Source organism: Heterodontus francisci, chromosome 27, assembly GCF_036365525.1.
Source record: "Heterodontus francisci isolate sHetFra1 chromosome 27, sHetFra1.hap1, whole genome shotgun sequence".
NCBI lineage: Eukaryota > Metazoa > Chordata > Chondrichthyes > Heterodontiformes > Heterodontidae > Heterodontus > Heterodontus francisci.
Genome location: NC_090397.1, coordinates 14,932,495 through 14,955,981, shown reverse-complemented (window position 1 = coordinate 14,955,981; position 23,487 = coordinate 14,932,495). Strand labels below are relative to the sequence as shown.

Genomic DNA, 23,487 nt, shown 5'->3' with positions numbered 1-23,487 from the left:
GACACTTAGGGGCAAATGGCCTTTTTCTGTTCTGTTTATATTATGTTAGGATGCAACTATCAGGAAAGATTGAACAGACTGGGGCCCTCTCGCCTTGAAAATTGTGAAGGAATTCGATAAGGATAGATGTGGAGAAACTTATCACTTGTGGGTGATTTGGAACAAGGACACATCCAAGATGGCCACTAACCGATCACACAAAGCTTTTAGGAGAAATTTCTTCATAGAATGATGAGAAGGTGAACTCGCTGCCACATGGAGTGATTGGTGCAGATAGAATTAATGCATTTAAGGGGAGGCTTGATGTACGTATGAGGGAGACTGAACTGGAGAGATACATGGTCAGGAAATGTGGAGTGTAAACATCAACGTAGACTGGTTGAGCTGAAGGTCTTGTCTGTGCTGTAGATTCTGTGTAATTACTTGGGACTTGTATAATGTAAATCTGGTACATCGCTGGAGAAAATAATACTGTGTTGTTTGCATGGTCTGTGGTTGGAATGTTGCATTGGGTGGGAGGCGCCGCCCACCGGTTGAAAAGTTGGGGGCGAGCCTGCCTCTGCTGGACCTGGGGAGCCACACTGGGATTTTTCACTCCCCAGGCCCTTGGGTGGGACTTCCACCTCCTTGAGGCAGGAAGTCCTGCCTAATGGAGCTCTGGCCAGGCTGGCAGCTCCTAGTCCCAGCAACGCCACCGGGCCAAAGGAAGCAAGAAGAAGGATGGGCCTGGAACTAAGGTAAATTTTTGGGGCCTCGCTGGGGACAATTGGCCGGGTCCCAGTGAGGCAAGAGGGGTAGCTTAGGAGGTGGGGACAGGTGGTGTTGTCTGGTGGGGGTGGTTGGGCCATGGGGGGTGCCTTCTGTGGGGCACAGGGTGCCTGATCATGAAGGCCCCCACTACCCCAAGCCTGCAAGAAGGCTGCCAGTTTTGCCTGGTGGTGTTTTTGGGGTGTTTGCTGCCTGTCCACTGTGGGTAAAATACCTGCAGTGGTGGGAGGAGACCCTTAAGTGGCAATTAATTGGTTACTTAAGGGCTTTGATTGGCTTGGGTCGGGCGGGCCGTTACTCACCTCCGCCTTGTGTAAAATTGCAGCAGGGTCAGGAATAGCTGCCCCCCCCCCCCCCCCCCCCCACCCACTCAGTTTTATGGCTCCCCGCCGCCACCAGCCCACATGTCGGGGGGCCGTAAAATTCTGGCCTATATTTCTATCCCAGGTACAATTAAGATCTGTCAGCGCATCATCATCTAGAGCAATGCGATATCCCAGTTAGTTGGTCCACCTGAAATGTAAACAAATTTCTAAACTTGAAAATTTCACTAATTGCTTGTCTTCTAATTTGATGCCCATTCTTGCAGGTTTTCAATGGAAGTACCTGGTCATCAAGAGCTTCAACAGGAATTGGTCTTGATGAAGAAACATTTATCTAGTCTTGGCTCCCCAATAGTACTCTGCCACAATGATTTGTTGTGTAAAAATATTATCTACAATGAAAAAGAAGGTAAACTTCAAAAATTTATCGTTTCAATTAGCTTATAAATCATACCTTGTAATATCATTGAAGTCTGTTAATTTAGATGGCCCAATAGCAAATAAATTACCCCATTTTAGTCTGGATGTTGCTCCTGTTTTCATTCTTCAGACTTCTAAAGGCAGGCAAACAGGATTTATTAAAGTTTAGCAATGAATCATCCTAACAGGTATTAACTATGCTTTTAAATTCACCATTTAAGGAAAAGGTTGTAAATATGTAATGAATTGTTAACTGAATCCAAGATTCATAGCTCAGTATTGAACCATTGAGAATATATAAATATTTTAAAAAAGTAATTATGCAAAGGATATTTTACATCATGACTTTTTTTGGGAAGGAATGGGTAGGTGCAGTATTCTCTATTCAAAGTACCTTTCCCCTCTCAATTGCCAGGAAGAGCAGGGAGATCATTAGATATATATGGTACTTGATTTTTTTTTAAATTCACTGCATTTCACAGAGGTGCATCATTTTGAGTCTCTCTTCTGCCCTCTTTAATCGCTTTGGTGACATAAAATAGAGGATACATCCTGGAGTAGTTTGACGCACACTGGCGTGAAGACTGATCTGGAGCTGTATTCTACCAGCTGTGTGTTCCAGCTGGCAAATTTGTTTTTTTGGACTTGATAGTTCCAGGTAGGCTACAATATATCAGAGCCCTACCTCAGCCATGGAAGCAAATAGAGCTTCAAGAGCCTTGCAGTCCTCCTCCCTAAATGGCATTCGGGAGTGGATGTAGAGTCAAGGAGGTCCAAATGGTAGGTTTATGATGGGGGCAAATTCAAAATTTTTTTAGGTTTATTTCCTATAGGGAGAGTTGAGTGCGTATTTACAGAATGTTGTACTTTCCTTCTATAAATACTTTAGATAAGCAAAAGGACCCCAAAATACCATGATTTTTGTTTGCTTAATGTTCAGGTGGATACAAAAATGGTCAAGGAAATGTCTAAAAGAGTAAAGCAAAATAATATACAGTTGATTCTAGTTCAGTGCATAATCAGTTTGTTCAGATTTTTTCAGTTGAAAGGGTGGCAGTATACCTTTAACATGACTTGTATTCCAAATAAAACGATTTTATTATTTGAGTGTGGAAGAAGGAGAATAAGGTAACTGACATTGTTTGCTAGTGTTAGATTTGGTATAGAGTTGAGGCAGCAATGTCATTTTAAGAGCAAAGAAGAAACAATTGTCCTGAATTGATAACCATGGATGTAAGAGAGGTTCACAGTTTCAATAGTAGACCACTGGACTCTGCTGAGGACTTTAATTTGTCATCCTAACTTCTGCAAATATTCAAACTCCAACTACTGTCTTAATTGGGGAATTGTTCATCTTTTCAACTCAATGTATTTAACTGTTCAGTCAGGCTCCTGGGAGAAATGCTTTGCAGAATTGTTGCTGGGACCTTTTTGCTGAGAGCATATGCCACCTGCTGGCCAGTATGGTGCAGCATTTTTGCAAGTCTACCTTATCGAGCTACATTCACTTCCATTGAGTCGATGTTATAGTGTACTGTACTACACCAGTGAGAAATGCAGATTGGATTTTACTTATGTTGTTGCGTTGCCAATTTCAAATGGACTTTTACGGGAGGTGTTGAGTGGAGACTCAGCACGTTCCCATAGGGGGAAATGAAACGGAGTGAGATTTGTCCTCCTCCTAGAATTGGCTCAGAATGACATTGGCAGGCTTTCAGGGAAGAAAATAAAGATTTGGTACCTTTATAACTATCTGCAAAAATTGTGAGCTGAAGCTAACTGCTGTAAATATGTTTACAACTGCGTATTGATTTTATGGGAGAGGAGGAAAGTCATGTACATTTATACATTTTAAAAACTAATCATAAGTATGCACTGTATTTCTGGGGTTTGGTCATTGGATTTGCAGTTGTCCTACTACAAAATACACTCTCTATGTGAAGCAGTCTTAATTCCTCATGAAGTTTTCTATTGCCAAATAGTTTTAAAATTAAGTAGTCAACTTTCAGATCTGTAATATACTATTAGCTCGTTCACAACATTAACATAAACTTACTTCTGAATCAACTTTAAATCTCTCTTTCCTCACTGTTCCCCACCCAAGTGCAATGCAGATGCAGTTGACCTTGTGGGTGATTTTCTATCTGGTATCTATCTGTGTGCTGAACTGATTGTAAGATGTACAAAAGTGATTATGATCGCCTATTCCCATCTGAGTGGAGAAGCACTTGACACCCCTTCCCCTTTTCCATGGTGAAGTGTATGAGAAATTTTAGACATATGGCACATTCAATGCTACCCTATTAAACATGGCAGGCTTTAAATGCTGCCCCTAGTCTGCGTGCTCTCTTTGGGTTTGCAGCAAGTATATTTGTTGAAGGTCCTTCTTACTTTTACAAATAGATGAGTCTTGTTGGCCTGATTGCACTTGTAATCATATTACAAGAGCTCTGAAACTGTGTGGTTCAAGTCATATCCTTCACATTCATCACCCTTTCCTCACCCAGCTGCTCTCACTCCTTGTGCTCCAGCAAATTGACTTCAGGTGCAACTTGCTTTTGAGTCCTCCATGCTCTTACAGATTCTGAGAAACTTCTATAGTGGTATATTCTGGCTCACACCCTCCATTCCTCAACAAGTAATTTAAGGGTTAACGTCTCCTTTGCATTTTATTCATCCATAAATGTACTTGTTGGGTGTCTGGGAGGATCAAACAAAAAGACGGTGAAAATGCAAAATATCTGCTCTTAATTTTAAACATATCCTTTTTTCTTGCTTTTTCTCTCAGGTTTTCTGGGTTGCTATGCCATCCCTTTATTGCTCAGGGAACCAGATTTCCACATTCTTTCAGTTGTATCTATCCATTGTTCTTTGCAAGAAAGGCCTAAACTTACAACATATTGCCGGATGATTGGAATGCTCCTATGGAAAAGTAGGGAACCTAGAACCTCTCCAGAAAAGAGTAGTTCAGTAGATAAGACGAACTGCAGCACTTAGAATTTTTTTATATCTGCATTTCCAGTGCTGTCAAATTCCAGTCATCAAAGCTCAGAAAACTGCACATTTTATTATGGATTTGATAGTATAGTGGCTGATTTAAATGATTCCATTGTTGTATTTTGATATGTTTTTATTCCGAGCTAAATTCTTTTTATTGACGTTCCATCTGAAATAGCTATTCATTTTTCAAATACTGAGTTAAACATTTTAACTGTTCCAATCAAATTTTGACTTTTGAGTTTGCCGAATCTTTCTCATTTGCTGTACATTAGGTGTGCTGCCAAATGCTGGTGGTTTACGTCGTGCTGTTTTAGTGCGTTGGCTGGAGGTTAGTCGCACCACTTGTTCACACACATTACCCCATAGGAGAGCACGCAATCTGGTAACAGTCGATCAGTGCTTCATTGTATTGTATGATCGCTTAAGTTTCATGTCCGTATTTCAGAGGTCTCTTTATTCATTATCTTAAGATGCCAGTCTAGAGTAAAGGTCAGTGTATAATTTTTTTCTGAGCTTAGCTTTAAAAGTAAATGCTTTATTTTCTTTTAGTTTGTAAACTCAGTTTAATTTTGTAGAAGAAATATGTATTCGGTATGCAAACAAACTATTTGCCAATTATTTTATGATGTTTGGTTTTTGCAGCCATAAACCTATAAAGTTTGCAAATAAGGTTTTATTTCTGTAGGTCAGCTCATCAAATTAAATGCCAATACCAGGTAATGTTAAAGCTTCTAATTTAAAAAAAAATAAACTATACCAAATAAGCTGAATTGCACTATCATAGCTAATACCAGTAACAAGACAATTAATTGTTTGGATTGATAATTGATTACATCAAGAGCCAAAGGTTCTCATTTTGAAATAGGTCATTTAAACCTGAACAAACTCTTCAGATAAAGCCACATATTTGATTTCAGCAGCTACTGTTTTTGATGTAATAATTTTTTCATTGGGTCTGCATAAATCCTTGAGCCAACCTACAGAATTGGAATGTCCCAAGACATTTAGAAAATATTAGCTGAGGTTTCTTGGGTAAATTGTATGTATATGAAAGAAAAACTGCAATCTTTCTTTAGAAAGTAAGATATTTTCACCAACAAATTTCTGACAATTTTAAATAATGTAGCTGTTAACGAGACGTCTGCTTTGAGTTGGCACTTGGAGGAAGGAAGAAAAGATAGTGTATGTATTAATCTACAAAAAATAACCCTTTGCTTATTCTGTATTCTAAATGGAATGCTGGTTTCTACTATGCTTAGTTTTTTCACTTGGATTTTGGCTCAAAAACAAGTTATTAAAAAGAATGACAAATTAGTTTGTCTAAATTCATCTTTGTTTATATCTCCTGTCAATTTAGGCATGAAAGTCAGATTTTTCTAATAGAGGAGAGAATTTTCAGAATTTGGATATACCTTGGTTAATTTAAAATCACAAATTTATAAAATACTTAACATTTTAGTATCTGATATCTATCAGTTTAAATCTACTTCTAACATCAGATTTCATGGGAGTTCAATAGTATCTTGACTTTTTTTCAGTGGAACCATTCTACAATTACTCGTAAATGTAACAATTCGTAAATATATGTTTAATTGACTCATCCTTTTATGGTTCTCCTTTCCTAGAAGTATGAAAAGTGAGTACATGTAGCTAGAAGCAGTTCAGTCTTATTTAAGGAAACTGAAGTATAACCGTGTTTTTCAGACTGTTTGCTCATTGCAAAGTTCCTTTCAGCAACCTTAAAATAAGAATCACTAAAATGTATTGGGAAGAATAAGAATTGCCTTGATAAAGGTGCATGGTTTTGAACACTTAACAGCAGATTTGGTGAGTGAATTATTGTAGTTCACCGCTTAGTATAAAATTGGGTGTTTTTGTTTTTCAACCCTTCAACTTTAGTGAAGCTGTTAATATCCAAACCTTTTGTGCATTGGGTGATAGCTATTTAATTCGTAGGTTTTTTGACATTTTAACAAGCAACTATGAAGTTGGAAACAATACAAAACAGCCTGTGAAATGCAGGTACAGTAATGTTAAACACATCAGGGATTTCTGTATATTTTTAAACATTTTTGAAATAGTCAAGTTATTGTAACCCTTAGTATGCCACAGTCTTTGATACTAGACATTGTTTATGGCATACCCGGTAATGAACTGCATAAAATAACATAATGTTTTTAGCTGTGTTACTCAGCTGTACAGTATTTTTGAGAGTGTGTGTGTATGTATGTGTGTGTATATATATATATATATTTTGAAATGTTAAAACATTTTATTAATATTGGAGATAGAAAATGCCTGCATATTCTATTTGTCTAACAAGTTGAGGATTAAATATATTTCCCACGGCAAGAATCTACTGATGTAGTATGTGGGTGCAGTAGATTAGTGTTCGTTGTTTCCTTCTAATGATTTTAAATCCAGTCCAGACTGAAGGATATGAAAGCTTTATATTTTCTTCCTTCTCTACTGGCGGTAAGATTCTAAGTTGTAAAAATTATAGTAGAGTTCCTAATGACTCTGGGTCCACAGAATGGCACTGAATTGACACTTTCACTAGAGGCTAAATGTCTTCTGAATTAGGAGATAAGGGACAGGTTCAGGGCACAGTGAGCTCCACTCTGCATCATTTTGTACCATTCCTGAACCAGGAGTGCGTAATGCTGGTACCTGAAGTAGAAAAGCCTCCCTCTTTCAAAGATTACGATCAGCATCTTGGTGAGCACAAAAGTTTGCCAGAAAATAGGTTTTAGCTCTAATCGGTTTAGAAGATATATTTTAAGTAATTTTGCTTATTGATTGATTACAGTAACTGAATCTGTATACTGAGCAATTTGCAGGCTCACTTAATTTCATCTATTTTTCCTGCCTTTGCTTCTTTCACCCCCACCCGCTTGAAATATTGATCAAGCAGGAAGTCTGTTGACTACTTCGCAGAACTGAGACAGTGGAACTGTTCAGATGGTGCAGCATCTGTGGTCTAGGCAACCTGGGTTTCCTTCACCACCCTTTCCTTAGATTGGGGAGAATTTGGTGCTTACTTGGCATTGAATTTATGTTGGTGCAAGACACAAAATCAGTTCTGATCTTTGACAATGTGTTGAAACAATCAATGCACTACACCAGCATTGATTAAATAGAGCTATATGAAGATAATTAATTTTACAAGAACTAGTAACTGCTAGTTCTGTCTTGCTTTCCCTGTATATAATTGTGCCTCTGCAGCATAGGCTGCACTCTATATGGACTTTGTGCCATCGAGTCTCACCCATCATTCAGAGACTGGTTTCCTTTAATCAGACAGTGGCACAGAAAAGGCCCGTGGAAGCTTTGGGACGAAGTAGTGAATGCTGCTAGGAAGGCAGTGGAAAAGCTCTCTCTGAAGGGCAGCTCACACTGAGGGAAATGCATCCTTGGAGGTACAATAACAGCAGTAGAGGCAGTGCATTACACAAGTGTGTTAAAGCAGAGCCTAAGGCTGGAAGAGAGCCAGCTGCTATCGCTGCATGACGAGTCTCTATCCCTGCCTTCTCTATTTTTACTGGCATTGGTTTACAGTTCTGTCAATAAAACACAACAGTCATGGTAGTCATATGGTTACTACTGGCTGATGAGCATTAAGATTCATATAATTAATAGCCAGGAAACTGAATCAGAAACAACTTACCAATGTATAAAGATTAAAATTGTTTTAAGTTTACTAAAGTCTGAGGCCTTCATGATGTTAGGTGGAGTTAATTCATTCATCATCGCTTATGGGGGAATCAAAAACAGAGTCATAAATGTCATTAATAAATCCAATAGGGAATTCAGGGGAAGTGTCTTTACCCATAGAGTGGTAAGATTGTGAGACTCACTACCGCAGAGTAGTTGAGGCGACTAGCACAAATGTATTTTAACGGAAAGATGGATAAGAACATGAGGGTGAAAGAAATAGGAACGATGCATTGATATAGTGAGATAAAGTAGGGTGGAAGGAGCATAAACACTGGCATAGACCATTTGGGCTAAATGCAGTGTTTCTTTGCTGTAAATTCATGTGGTCATACATGGCATGGCATAGTTCACATTAAAACTGAGGAGAGGGGAATTGATATTATAAAAGCCAGGTCGGAATTTGCTTGTTCATCTAATATAGTCCACACGTTGATTTGATGATTTTGGTACTCTGAATAGGTTACGTGAAATTCATTGATTATGAATATGCAGGCTACAACTACCAGGCATTTGATATTGGGAACCATTTCAATGAATTTGCAGGTAAGGCACCTTAAACATTCTGGTTGTGTTTGTTTATGTAATCTATGGGTCAAGAATTGTTTAACATGTATATCTATTCTCTCATCCCCTTTCTACTTTAGGTGTAAATGAAGTTGATTACAGCTTGTATCCAGATAAAAATGTCCAGTTGCAGTGGTTGAAATCCTATCTTGAAGCTTTAAAAGAATATAAAGGACTTAGCGCAGAAGTAACTGATAAGGAAGTGGAAGTACTTTATTTTCAAGTTAATCTGTTTGCACTGGTAAGTTTATTGCTCAAGTGTAGTAAGTAACATGTAAGTACTATTATATATGGATAATGTGATCAAGTTCTATTATTTAACATGCTGCATGTACAATTTCTATTGTGTGAAACATGCAATTAAAGCTTGAGTTTTTGTATAAACTAGATATAAGCCTATATGAGTAGCATGTAAAACACTTCATACATCTATCGGGTAAGAGTAGTTTAGATTTTCCCATTTTGCATTTCTGTATATGGTTTTTGTGTAAAATAAATTGATAAATTGCAGAAATAGTCACGTCAAATTTAGTAGAATTCCTGATGATCTAATCACTTCAGCGGTGTGCGAGCCCTGAGATTAAATTGTGTTAAACCCACTATTAAACATTCAAATAGTCTGATATTTTCAGTGTGTGAAATAAACTCTTGTGATTTGTAGCTCTAATATTTGGTACCTTTCCTCTATTATGTTGGTAATTTCTTAAAAACAGTGTACACAAATTAGAATAATAGGGCAAAAAACTGATGCTGGGCCCAAGGGGTGGATGTTATGAAGGGTGACCAAAAGTGTGGTCAAAGGGATGTGTGTTAAGGAGGAGAAGCAATTGGAAAGGTAGGGGAACTTGGGTAGTGAATTTTAGTATCTGCAGTTTAGGTGGTTGAAAACACAACTACCAATGGTAGGGCGGTGCAGAGAAGGCCAGAGTCAGTGGAACGGAAAGCACTGGGAGGTTTGCGGTCGAACTGGAGAAGGATACAGCGATGTTATGAGACCATGAAGGGTTTGAAAGATAAGGATGAGAATTTTAAATTTTGAGATGTTGGACTGAGAACCGAGTGGTGCTGGAGAAGTAGAGTTAAGTGTCATCAGTTTAAATGTGGAATCTGATCCTATGCCTGTGAATAATGTGGCTAAGGGGATTCCAGTTGATGTAGAAGAGGGTAATATCAAGGACCGATCCTTGGGGAGCTCCAGAAATAACTTTGTGGGGATGGGAGGAGAAGCCGGTGCTCGAGATACATTTATTATACATTAGCCAAAGATTAGATGAGTCTAATTTGAATTTACAGATGTTGTTTAGACTTAGAGCACCTCAACAACATGTGTTTATGTAGTGCCTTTAGGAAAGCATAGCCTGAGAATATAAAGTTCTTTTATTCTTTCATGGGATGTGGGCGTCACTGGCAATGCCAGCATTTGTTGCCCATCCCTAATTGCCCTCGAGAAGGTTGAGGTGAGCCACCTTGAACTGCTGCAGTCCATCTGGTGTACTCCCACAGTGCTGTTAGGAAGGGAATTCCAGGTTTTTGATCCAGCGACAGTGAAGGAATGGTGCTATAGTTCCAAGTCAGGATGTTGTGTGGCTTGGAGGGGAAATTTCAGGTCGTGGTGTTCCCATGTGTCTGCTGCACTTGTCCTTCTAGGTGGTAGAGATTGTGTTTGGAAAGAGCCTTGGTGAGTTGCTGCAATGCATCTTGTATATGGTACACATTGTTGCTGCTGTTTATCAGTGGGAGAGGGAGTGAATGTTTAAGTTGGTGGAAGGGATGCCGATCAAGCAGACTGCTTTGACCTGCGTGGTGTCGAGCTACTTGAGAGTTGGAACTGTATATATTCAGGCAGGTGGAGAGTATTCCATCACACTCCTGACTTCTGCTTTGTAGATGGTGGCCAGGCTTTGGTTAGTCAGGAGATGTGTTACTTCAGAATTCCCAGTCTCTGACCTGCTCTTGTAGCTACAATATTTATATGGCTTGTCCAATTAAGTTTCTGGTCAATGATAACATACAGGATGTTGATAGTGGGGGATTCAGCAATGGTAATGCCTTTGAAAGTCATGGGGAGATGCTTAGATTCCCTTTTGTTGGCGATGGTCATTGCCTGGCACTTTGTGGCACAAATGTTACTTGCCCAAGCCTGAATGTTGTCTAGGTCTCACTGCATATGGACACGGACTACTTCAGTAGCTGAGGATTGGACAGTGTTCAGTACCATTCACAACACATCAGCAAACGCCCTCACTTCTGCCCTTATGATGGAGGGAAGGTCACTGAAGTAGCTGAAGATGGTTGGGCCTCGGACACTACCATGAGGAACTCCTGCATCACTGTCCTGGGACTGTGATGATTGGCCTCCAACAACCGCAACCATCTTCCTTTGTGCTAGGTAGGACTAGTGGAGGGTTTTCACCCTGATTCCCTTTGACTTCAATTTTGCCAGTGTTCCTTGATGCCACACGCGGTCAAATGCTGCCTTGATGTTAAGGGCATTCACTCTTACCTCCCCTTGGCAAGAGAGGGAGAAGCCCAGAGAGTTTAAGGCAGCAGCAGAATGAATGGCCCTGAGAGTATGAGTATTGAAAAGGGTGGTCTAAGCAGATCAAGTGAAAAATCTTAAAGTAGTGTCATGGCAGGGTAAATTACAGGTAAATACTTAATTTCATCTACCTGTAATTTAAACTTAATCATGTAGGTTGCTTTAAAAAAAAACTAAGTTGGTCAAATACATGAACTTCAAATAATTAGATACTGTTCTCTGCAACAATGACCAGGAGTTCTGAAGATTGTGTTGCCTCCCTGGTGTCAGGATTAAGGACATCTCTGGGCAGAAGAACAACTTGGAATGGGAGGGCGAACAATCCAGTTAGCGTGGTCTACATAAGGACCAACAACATAGGAAGACTAGGAATTGGGTTCTGCTGAGGGTGTTTAAGTAGCTAGGGTTGAAACCTAAATGCAGAACCTCAGATAATGTCTGGATTGTTAACCTGAACAGGTGAAAATTGACAGGGACAAACAGATTAGAAGATTAGATGTGTGGCTGATGGTGTGGGAGGCAGTTGTTTCAATCCATCGGGTACTGCCACCAATACTGGGGAAAAAGGGAGCTGCTCTGTTGGGACAGGGGCCACTAAATTCTGAAAAGGTGTAAAATCTTAGTAAGTTTCCTGTTTTGCCAGTCTTTGCATACTTTTGAAGAGTGTTGAGGATGTTTTCCATTTAAAGAATTTAGTCCCTAATAGATTACTTCTAAAATTTTGGCTAATTTTTTCTCCAACTCCTGAAGCCATTGTTTGTCACCCTTTGTCAGGGGGAGATCGTGTCTAACAAACTTGATAGAATTTTTTGAGGCAGTATCTAGATGTGTAGATGAGGGTAAGGCAGTTGATGTAGTCTACATGGACTTTAGTAAGGCTTTTGATAAGGTCCCGCATGGGAGATTGGTTAAAAAGGTAAGAGCCCATGGGATCCAGGGCAATTTGGCAAACTGGATCCAAAATTGGCATTGTGGCAGGGGGCAGAGGGTGATGGTCGGGGGTTGTTTTCGCGAGTGGAAGCCTGTGACCAGTGGTGTACCGCAGGGATCGGTGCTGGGACCCTTGCTGTTTGTAGTGTACATTAATAATTTAGACGTGAATATAGGAGGTATGATCAATAAGTTCGCAGATGACAAAGTTGGTGTCGTGAATAGTGAGGAGGAAAGCCTTAGATTACAGGACGATATAGATGGGCTGGTAAGATGGGCGGAGCAGTGGCAAATGGAATTTAATCGTGAGAAGTGTGAGGTGATGCATTTTGGGAGGACTAACAAGGCAAGGCAATATACAATGGATGGTAGGACCCTAGGAAGTACAGAGGATCAGAGGGACCTTGGTGTACTTGTCCATAGATCACTGAAGACAGCAGCACAGGTAGATTAGGTAGTTAGGAAGGCATATGGGATACTTGCCTTTATTAGCCGAGGCATAGAATATAAGAGCAGGGATGTTATGATGGAGCTGTATAAAATGCTAGTTAGGCCACAACTGGAGAGACTGGGTAGGCTAGGGTTGTTTTCCTTAGAGCAGAGAAGGCTGAGGGGGGACCTGATTGAGGTATCCAAAATTATGAGGGGCATTGATAGGATAGATAGGAAGAAACTTTTTCCCTTAGCTGAGGGGTCAATAACCAGGGGGCATACATTTAAGGTAAGGGGCAGGAGGTTTAGAGGGGATTTGAGGAAAAGGTTTTTCACCCAGAGGGTTGTTGGAATCTGAAACACACTGCCTGAAGGGGTGGTAGAGGCAGGAAGCCTCAAAACATTTAAGAAATATTTAGATGAGCACTTGAAATGCCATAGCATACAAGGCTACGGGCCAAGTGCTGGAAAATGGGATTAGAATAGATAGGTGCTTGATGGCCGGCACAGACATAATGGGCTGAAGGGCCTGTTTCTGTGCTGTATAACTCTATGACTCTGTTGCTGGGATTCTTTTTGACAGATGCCATAAACCTTAGTATCTCACAAGTCAGCACTCTATATAAACCTTGACTTTGAATATCGTCTGGCTATTCAGCCACAGAGATCATCACAGTCAAGGCCAAATCCATTGTCTTACCTAGAGTGCAGATGTGCATGCTTTCTAGCTGGGTTAAGATAGGGATTAGAAGTGGGACGTCTATCTAACTTTTCTTTCTTTCCTAACTTGAACCAGCTGTAGAAGCCTTATTACAGGAACAGCATGAATGGCTAACACAGCATAAGCTAGCAATTGATCCAATACTTTTTGGTTTATATGGCTTAGGAATGTCTCTGGTCATCCCTGATAACATTGTAGGTACTGGTTTAGGATTGCTGAGCTTGATGCAGCTTAAAAATGTATATTCTTGACTTTCAAAAAATAATTCAGCTATCTAACTAAAATTTATATATTTTTTTCTCTTCAGGCTTCCCATTTCTTCTGGGGTCTATGGGCACTGATCCAGGCAAAATATTCAACAATTGACTTCGATTTTTTGGGGTAAGTTTTAAGAGTTTTTAATTTGCTGTAAAATTAGAGCCATTAACAAATATAAAGGTGATAACGTTTTAGCTAAAAGAATATCCTCTCTGGCCACAGGAGAGGTGCCAGAGGACTGGAGGACTGCAAATGTTGTTCCATTGTTCAAGAAGGGTAGCAGGGATAAACCAGGTAATTACAGACCTAACATCAGTGCTAGGGAAACTATTGGAAAAAATTCTGAGGGACAGGATTAATCTCCACTTGGAGAGGCAGGGATTAATCAAGGATAGTCAGAATGACTTTGTCAGGGGGAAATCATGTCTTAACAAACTAGATTAAATTTTTCGAGGCGGTGACTAGGTACATCGATGAGGGTAAAGCAGTTGATGTAGTCTACATGGACTTCAGTCAGGCTTTTGATAAGGTCCTGCATAGGAGATTGGTTAAGAAGGTCAGAGTCCGTGGGATCCAGGGCAATTTGGCAAATTGGATCCAAAATTGGCTTGGTGACAGGAGGCAGAGGGTGATGGTCGAGGGTTGTTTTTGCGATTGGAAGCCTGTGACCAGTGGTGTACCGCAGGGATCGGTGCTGGGACCCTTGCTGTTTGTAATGTACATTAATGATTTAGACCTAAATATAGGAGGTATGATCAGTAAGTTCGCAGATGACACGAAAATTGGTGGTGACGTAAATAGTGAGGAGGAAAGCCATAGATTACAGGACAATGTAGATAGGCTGGTAAGATGGGCGGAGCAGTGGCAAATGGAATTTAATCGTGAGAAGTCTGAGGTGATGCATTTTGGGAGGACTAACAAGGCAAGGGAATATACAGTGGGTGGTAGGACCCTAGGAAGTACAGAGGGTCAGAGGGACCTTGGTGTACTTGTCCATTGATCACTGAAGACAGCAGCACAGGTAGATAAGGTGGTTAGGAAGGCATATGGAATAGTTGCTTTTATTAGCCGAGGCATAGAATATAAGCACAGGGATGTTGTGATGGAGCTGTATAAAATGCTAGTTAGGCCACAGCTGGAGTACTGTGTACAGTTCTGGGTGCCACACTATAGGAAGGATCTGGTTGCACTGGAGAGGGTGCAGAGGAGATTCACCAGGATGTTGCCTAGGCTGGAGCATTTCAGCTATGAAGAGAGATTGGGTAGGCTAGGGTTGTTTTCCTTAGAGCAGAGGAGGCTGAGGGGGGACCTGATCGAGGTATACAAAATTATGAGGGGCATAGATAGGAAGAAACTTTTTCCCTTAGCGGAGGGATCAGTAACCAGGGGGCATAGATGTGAGGCAACGGGCAGGAGGTTTACAGGGGATTTGAGGAAACAAATTTCACCCAGAGAGTGGTTGGAATCTGGAATGCACTGCCTGAAGGGGTGGTAGAAGTAGGAACTCTCACAACATTTAAGAAGTATCTAGATCAGCACTTGAAACGCCATAGCATACAAGGCTATAGGGCCAAGTGCTGGAAAATGGGATTAGAATAGATAAGTGCTTGATGGCTGGCATGGACACGATGGCCGAAGGGCCTGTTTCTGTGCTGTATAACACTATGACTCGATGACTCTAAATCTTGTGTATTTTGCTCTGGAGCATTTAACATTTTAGTTCAAAAATAGTTTTGCATGAGGTTAATGGAAACTCACATTTAGCTTTACAAGTTAAGTTGGACAAAATTTGTCTCTTCGTAGACTGAGACATTCCTGTGTTCTCAGTACGTTTCTCCACAATAAAATTGAGGTTTTAAACGGCATGTTTGTGATTCTGTTGGAATAGTGACTTATTTTGTGTGCTCGAGAGTGGCCCTTGAGCAAAAAGAAATTTTGAGATATGCTGTGTTTACTTGAGCTTTCAGCTCACTTTCAGAAGTGTTGCTTCATTTCCCATATGCAGATCTCGCATCCCTTGATTATCTACAATAGCGGCCTTTTCAGATTCTCGTCCCCACTGAGATCTGGTACCATTAGGACTCGCACGGATCCCAGTCATCAATGTAACAAATAGTCTTGCTTTGCTTCCAGTTGCACTGGGAAACAGAAATACCAATGTATTCCACTCCTGTTAATTTCAGGCTCCAAATTAAAATGCGCAGAATTGTATAGTCCGCACAGCTAACTGGCTAATAATCTCCCATGATGCACTTTGCTCCTTCAGCAGTAAATGATTTATGGTTTTTCTCAACATGCACTGTCCCTCATTCCAGCAGCAACTTGCAAAAGTTCCTGGAGACTGTCCCTTTGCATTCCGTGTCTTGCTCCCTACAGCAGTCCCTCGCCTGCTCTTTATGTATCCTCTTTCTCTTTGATTTACCCAGGGAGCATACTGAATTCCCTTCGACATAAAAATCTGCATCTGTCCTTCAGACAATTGTTTTGTTCTGAAGTGAATTGATATGACACATACTTGGTTTCATTTGCATCTAGAAATGTCATCTTCCTGACTAGTACATTAAACTAGTCTGTGGATCGAGAGCAAAGAGCATTACAGCAGTCAAAATAGGTGGCATCTTTTTGGAATCTTAAAGTGTCTAGCAACAAAAATAAATGCTGTAGCTTTTAATGTATACTGAGAGATAAAATATGTTTAGTTTTTAATCCCCTCTTCTAAACACAGTCACAGAACCTATTCGTGTCCATTATATTGAATGCTTTGGGTTACAAAAATACTGTCATTTACTCAATGATAACTTTTAATTTAAAAGTATTGCATACTTATTGAAGTCTGATCTCAAAAAGATCTGTTTATTTTCTGACTAAATTCCTTTTAGTCTTTTTTGTTGTCCTCTTGTATAAATATTCCTGTGTGTGTCAAATTGAAAAGGTAATATAAATATCTAAAGACAAAATCTGTTAGGGGAACTGCTGTATTTGTAGGATAGCAATGCTTGGATCTCTATCGTTCACACATTTATTAAATAATACCTCACTGGGTTTTTCACAGTTGAATTTTTTAAATTTGGCTCTAGGTTGAATTTGTTAAATAATTTGAATGTTTTGTTTGCTTTATCAGATAGCCACAAGATGGCATTGTAAATTGCATATATTTTGCTCATAGACTGTATTTAATGCACATGAAACCTTTTCATTACATAAGTTACATTTTAATAACTAATAATCTTACTGTCTCCTCACTTCATTGTTTTTAAACAAGCTTATTTGTGATGGAAGCTCAAAGGTTAGCCTGCTTCCAATATAAGATGAGAATAGTTTTGTGAATAGTGTCATTGTGGAAGATTGCTTGCTGTGTTCAGTTCCTCCTCGGCATTGTGGGAGGTAATTCCTGCTGTACCCAGTTCCTCCTAGGATCAGGAATGGATCACGTAAACCATTGCAAGTTCAAAGCTATGTTGGATACAGCCAACACAGGTTCTCATCACTTCCTCATCCAGTTTTATTTTTCTCTACAAACATTAAAAGCAGCGGTACCAGATTTAAGAATATTCTCTAAACAGAATGTGTAAAAGTTCTAATTTTTCTCATTAAAAGGACAGAAAATAGCTACATGTGTGGGCTCCTGCTGGAAGTCTCTCAACCAGCATGAGTAAAAATGTTGACATTTAGGCTTGGAAACCCAAGCAATTCTGTCCTTTTGCTGGTTTATCTTGGCTGTAGTATCAGCAATCTGAGATATGCACAAACTAATGGGAATATGCATTTTGACCTGTATGTAGTCCTGAGGTTCCCTGAACAATAACTAGACAGCACGTGAAGACAAAAGGCTGATAACTGTCTCGAAAGTGTGTAGCCAATCTAATGCCATCAAAACACAATCTGATTTAAAACACATTTCTTCCCATTTAGTGAGATACTTGACATTGTTTTTTCTTGCACAAGTAGTCAGTGTCTGCCCGCAAACTTGATGAGCGATGCAGAGAATTCGGATAGATGTCCATCTATCAGGAGTGATCTCGATCTCGATCTCGATCTCTCTCTCTCTCTCTCTCTCTCTCTCTCTCTCTCTCTCTCTCTTGTCTCCATCCTTCTCTCCTCGGTGTCCCTCTCCCTGTGTCACCCCCTCCCTCTGTGGTTCTCGTCCCCCCGCCTCTCTGTTCCTCCATTTCCCCCCCCACCATGCACCAGGAGCAGAAACACATTGCTGCTTGATGCTGGCCCTGTGCTCAGAAACCAGGGAATTTGGAGAGCTAAGAAAGTGGACTGTTTGCCTATTTAAAAAAAAAAGCTTGCTCGAGCTCAAAGAAGTCTTGCCTTTCCAGTTCTAGCATTGCTTTCCTGTGCACTATCCTATCTGTTCTAAAGGCAAGCTCAGGTCTGCAAATGAAACCCAACCCGAGCCCGACAGAACCACATCCGGCCCGAGTCCTTTCATTTTTGCCTGGCCTGACCCGACCACCGGAATGTTCAGTTAACCTAGCTTCCATTTTTCACTTTTTAAGCTTGTGCAGATAAACAACAAAAACTGTAACTGGACTTGAAAGGTTGTTTAAAAAGTACATTAAGATTGGAGCCACGTACCGGAGGTAGTGATAGAGTGTGTCTGATCCGGCCCGAGCCCGAATGCTGGACCTGGAAGAGCAACCAGACCCAAATCCGACACCCCGTCAGGTCCTGTCTGGTTCGGGTGAGGTAGCCATGCTCTTATCTGTTCTTCTCTCTCTCGCGCTAGCTCTCTCTCGCGCTCGCTCTCTCTCGCGCTCGCTCTCTCTCGCGCTCGCTCTCTCTCGCGCTCGCTCTCTCTCGCGCTCGCTCTCTCTCGCGCTCGCTCTCTCTCGCGCTCGCTCTCTCTCTCGCGCTCGCTCTCTCTCTCGCGCTCGCTCTCTCTCTCGCGCTCGCTCTCTCTCTCGCGCTCGCTCTCTCTCTCGCGCTCGCTCTCTCTCTCGCGCTCGCTCTCTCTCTCGCGCTCGCTCTCTCTCGCGCTCGCTCTCTCTCGCGCTCGCTCTCTCTCTCGCGCTCGCTCTCTCTCTCGCGCTCGCTCTCTCTCTCGCGCTCGCTCTCTCTCTCGCGCTCGCTCTCTCTCTCGCGCTCGCTCTCTCTCTCGCGCTCGCTCTCTCTCTCGCGCTCGCTCTCTCTCTCGCGCTCGCTCTCTCTCTCGCGCTCGCTCTCTCTCTCGCGCTCGCTCTCTCTCTCGCGCTCGCTCTCTCTCTCGCGCTCGCTCTCTCTCTCGCGCTCGCTCTCTCTCTCGCGCTCGCTCTCTCTCTCGCGCTCGCTCTCTCTCTCGCGCTCGCTCTCTCTCTCGCGCTCGCTCTCTCTCTCGCGCTCGCTCTCTCTCTCGCGTCGCTCGCAGCGCTCTCTCTCTCTGCGCTCGCTCTCTCTCTCGCGCACTCGCTCTCTCTCTCTCGCGCTCGCTCTCTCGCTCTTCGCTCAGCTCTCTCTCATCGCGCTCAGCTCGTCTCTCTCGCGCTCGCTCTCTCTCGCTCACTCTCTCGCGCTCTCTCTCTCGGCTCGCTCGCTCTCTCGCGCTTCGCTCGCTCTCTCGCGCTCGCTCGCTCTCTCGCGCTCGCTCGCTCTCTCGCGCTCGCGCTCTCTCAGCGCTCGCTCGCTCTCTTCGCGCTCGCTCTCTCTCTCGCGCTCGCTCTCTCTCTCGCGCTCGCTCTCTCTCTCGCGCTCGCTCTCTCTCTCGCGCTCGCTCGCTCTCTCGCGCTCGCTCTCTCTCTCGCGCTCGCTCTCTCTCTCGCGCTCGCTCTCTCTCTCGCGCTCGCTCTCTCTCTCGCGCTCGCTCTCTCTCTCGCGCTCGCTCGCTCTCTCGCGCTCGCTCGCTCTCTCGCGCTCGCTCGCTCTCTCGCGCTCGCTCTCTCTCTCGCGCTCGCTCTCTCTCTCGCGCTCGCTCGCTCTCTCGCGCTCGCTCGCTCTCTCGCGCTCGCTCGCTCTCTCGCGCTCGCTCTCTCTCTCGCGCTCGCTCTCTCTCTCGCGCTCGCTCTCTCTCTCGCGCTCGCTCTCTCTCTCGCGCTCGCTCTCTCTCTCGCGCTCGCTCTCTCTCTCGCGCTCGCTCTCTCTCTCGCGCTCGCTCTCTCTCTCGCGCTCGCTCTCTCTCTCGCGCTCGCTCTCTCTCTCGCGCTCGCTCTCTCTCTCGCGCTCGCTCTCTCTCTCGCGCTCGCTCGCTCTCTCTCTCTCGCGCTCGCTCTCTCTCTCTCGCTCGCTCCTCTCGCGCTCGCTCTCTCTCTCGCGCTCGCTCTCTCTCTTCGCAGCTCGCTCGCTCTCTCTCGCGCTCGCTCTCTCTCTCGCGCTCGCTCTCTCTCTCGCGCTCGCTCTCTCTCTCTCGCGCTCGCTCTCTCTCTCGCGCTCGCTCTCTCTCTCGCGCTCGCTCTCTCTCTCGCGCTCGCTCTCTCTCTCGCGCTCGCTCTCTCTCTCGCGCTCGCTCTCTCTCTCGCGCTCGCTCTCTCTCTCGCGCTCGCTCTCTCTCTCGCGCTCGCTCTCTCTCTCTCGCGCTCGCTCTCTCTCTCGCGCTCGCTCTCTCTCTCGCGCTCGCTCTCTCTCTCGCGCTCGCTCTCTCTCTCGCGCTCGCTCTCTCTCTCGCGCTCGCTCTCTCTCTCGCGCTCGCTCTCTCTCTCGCGCTCGCTCTCTCTCTCGCGCTCGCTCTCTCTCTCGCGCTCGCTCTCTCTCTCGCGCTCGCTCTCTCTCTCGCGCTCGCTCTCTCTCTCGCGCTCGCTCTCTCTCTCGCGCTCGCTCTCTCTCTCGCGCTCGCTCTCTCTCTCGCGCTCGCTCTCTCTCTCGCGCTCGCTCTCTCTCTCGCGCTCGCTCTCTCTCTCGCGCTCGCTCTCTCTCTCGCGCTCGCTCTCTCTCTCGCGCTCGCTCTCTCTCTCGCGCTCGCTCTCTCTCTCGCGCTCGCTCTCTCTCTCGCGCTCGCTCTCTCTCTCGCGCTCGCTCTCTCTCTCGCGCTCGCTCTCTCTCTCGCGCTCGCTCTCTCTCTCGCGCTCGCTCTCTCTCTCGCGCTCGCTCTCTCTCTCGCGCTCGCTCTCTCTCTCGCGCTCGCTCTCTCTCTCGCGCTCGCTCTCTCTCTCGCGCTCGCTCTCTCTCTCGCGCTCGCTCTCTCTCTCGCGCTCGCTCTCTCTCTCGCGCTCGCTCTCTCTCTCGCGCTCGCTCTCTCTCTCGCGCTCGCTCTCTCTCTCGCGCTCGCTCTCTCTCTCGCGCTCGCTCTCTCTCTCGCGCTCGCTCTCTCTCTCGCGCTCGCTCTCTCTCTCGCGCTCGCTCTCTCTCTCGCGCTCGCTCTCTCTCTCGCGCTCGCTCTCTCTCTCAGCGCTCGCTCTCTCTCTCGCGCTCGCTCTCTCTCTCGCGCTCGCTCTCTCTCTCGCGCTCGCTCTCTCTCTCGCGCTCGCTCTCTCTCTCGCGCTCGCTCTCTCTCTCGCGCTCGCTCTCTCTCTCGCGCTCGCTCTCTCTCTCGCGCTCGCTCTCTCTCTCGCGCTCGCTCTCTCTCTCGCGCTCGCTCTCTCTCTCGCGCTCGCTCTCTCTCTCGCGCTCGCTCTCTCTCTCGCGCTCGCTCTCTCTCTCGCGCTCGCTCTCTCTCTCGCGCTCGCTCTCTCTCTCGCGCTCGCTCTCTCTCTCGCGCTCGCTCTCTCTCTCGCGCTCGCTCTCTCTCTCGCGCTCGCTCTCTCTCTCGCGCTCGCTCTCTCTCTCGCGCTCGCTCTCTCTCTCGCGCTCGCTCGTCTCTCTCGCGCTCGCTCTCTCTCTCGCGCTCGCTCTCTCTCTCGCGCTCGCTCTCTCTCTCGCGCTCGCTCTCTCTCTCGCGCTCGCTCTCTCTCTCGCGCTCGCTCTCTCTCTCGCGCTCGCTCTCTCTCTCGCGCTCGCTCTCTCTCTCGCGCTCGCTCTCTCTCTCTCGCGCTCGCTCTCTCTCTCGCGCTCGCTCTCTCTCTCGCGCTCGCTCTCTCTCTCGCGCTCGCTCTCTCTCTCGCGCTCGCTCTCTCTCTCGCGCTCGCTCTCTCTCTCGCGCTCGCTCTCTCTCTCGCGCTCGCTCTCTCTCTCGCGCTCGCTCTCTCTCTCGCGCTCGCTCTCTCTCTCGCGCTCGCTCTCTCTCTCGCCTCGCTCTCTCTCTCGCGCTCGCTCTCTCTCTCGCGCTCGCTCTCTCTCTCGCGCTCGCTCTCTCTCTCGCGCTCGCTCTCTCTCTCGCGCTCGCTCTCTCTCTCGCGCTCGCTCTCTCTCTCGCGCTCGCTCTCTCTCTCGCGCTCGCTCTCTCTCTCGCGCTCGCTCTCTCTCTCGCGCTCGCTCTCTCTCTCGCGCTCGCTCTCTCTCTCGCGCTCGCTCTCTCTCTCGCGCTCGCGCTCGCTCTCTCTCTCGCGCTCGCTCTCTCTCTCGCGCTCGCTCTCTCTCTCGCGCTCGCTCTCTCTCTCGCGCTCGCTCTCTCTCTCGCGCTCGCTCTCTCTCTCGCGCTCGCTCTCTCTCTCGCGCTCGCTCTCTCTCTCGCGCTCGCTCTCTCTCTCTCGCGCTCGCTCTCTCTCTCGCGCTCGCTCTCTCTCTCGCGCTCGCTCTCTCTCTCGCGCTCGCTCTCTCTCTCGCGCTCGCTCTCTCTCTCGCGCTCGCTCTCTCTCTCGCCGCTCGCTCTCTCTCTGCGCGCTCTCGCTCTCGCTCTCGCGCTCGCTCTCTCTCTCGCGCTCGCTCTCTCTCTCGCGCTCGCTCTCTCTCTCGCGCTCGCTCTCTCTCTCGCGCTCGGCTCTCTCTCTCGCGCTCGCTCTCTCTCTCGCGCTCTCTCTCTCGCGCTCGCTCTCTCTCGCGCTCGCTATCTCTCAGGCGCTCTCTCTCTCGCGCTCGCTCTCTCTCGCGCTCGCTCGCTCTCGCGCTCGCTCTCTCTCTCGCGCTCGCTCTCTCATCGCGCTCGCTCTCTCTCTCGCGCTCGCTCTCTCTCTCGCGCTCGCTCTCTCTCTCGCTCTCTGCGCTCGCTCTCTCTCTCGCGCTCGCTCTCTCTCCTCGCGCTCGCTCGCTCTCTCTCTCGCGCTCGCTCAATCTCTCTCAGAGCTCGCTCTCTTCTCTCGCGCTCGCTCTCTCTCTCGCGCTCGCTCTCTCTCTCGCGCTCGCTCTCTCTCTCGCTCTGCGCAGCTCTCTCTCTCGCGCTCGCTCTCTCTCTCGCGCTCGCTCTCTCTCTCGCGCTCGCTCTCTCTCTCGCGCTCGCTCTCTCTCTCGCGCTCGCTCTCTCTCTCGCGCTCAGCTCTCTCTCTCGCGCTCGCTCTCTCTCTCGCGCTCGCATCTCTCTCTCGCGCTCGCTCTCTCTCTCGCGCTCGCTCTCTCTCTCGCGCTCGCTATAGGCGCTCCTCTCTCTCGCGCTCGCTCTCTCTCTCGCGCTCGCTCTCTCTCTCGCGCTCGCTCTCTCTCTCGCGCTCGCTCTCTCTCTCGCGCTCGCTCTCTCTCTCGCGCTCGCTCTCTCTCTCGCGCTCGCTCCTCTCTCTCGCGCTCGCTCTCTCTCTCGCGCTCGCTCTCTCTCTCGCGCTCGCTCTCTCTCTACGCGCTCGCTCTCTCTCTCGCGCTCGCTCTCTCTCTCGCGCGTGCGCTCTCTCTCTCGCGCACTCGCTCTCTCTCCTCGCGCTCGCTCTCACTCTCTCTCGCGCTCGCTCTCTCTCGTCGCGCTCGCTCTCTCATCGCGCGCAGCTCCTCTCTCTCTACGCTCTCGCTCTCTCTCGCGCGCTCGCTCTCTCTCTCGCGCTGCTCTCTCTCTCGCGCTCGCTCTCTCTCTCAGCGCTAGCTCTCTCTCTCGCGCGCTCGCTCTCTCTCTCGCCTCCGCTCGCTCTCTCTCTCGCGCTCTCGCTCTCTCTCTCGCGCTCTCG

General features: G+C 46.0%; 1 protein-coding gene across 2 annotated transcripts in view; it reads left to right on the top strand.

Moving 5' to 3' along the window:
- Nucleotides 1-23,487, top strand: part of etnk1 (ethanolamine kinase 1) — a 72,739-nt gene that overhangs the window by 22,044 nt on the left and 27,208 nt on the right. For both annotated transcript variants that reach the window (XM_068058895.1, XM_068058894.1), the window contains 4 exons: nucleotides 1,358-1,500; nucleotides 8,688-8,771; nucleotides 8,873-9,033; nucleotides 13,722-13,795. In XM_068058895.1, coding sequence (XP_067914996.1) covers nucleotides 1,358-1,500; nucleotides 8,688-8,771; nucleotides 8,873-9,033; nucleotides 13,722-13,795 — 462 coding nt within the window. The remainder of the gene's footprint in view (nucleotides 1-1,357; nucleotides 1,501-8,687; nucleotides 8,772-8,872; nucleotides 9,034-13,721; nucleotides 13,796-23,487) is intronic.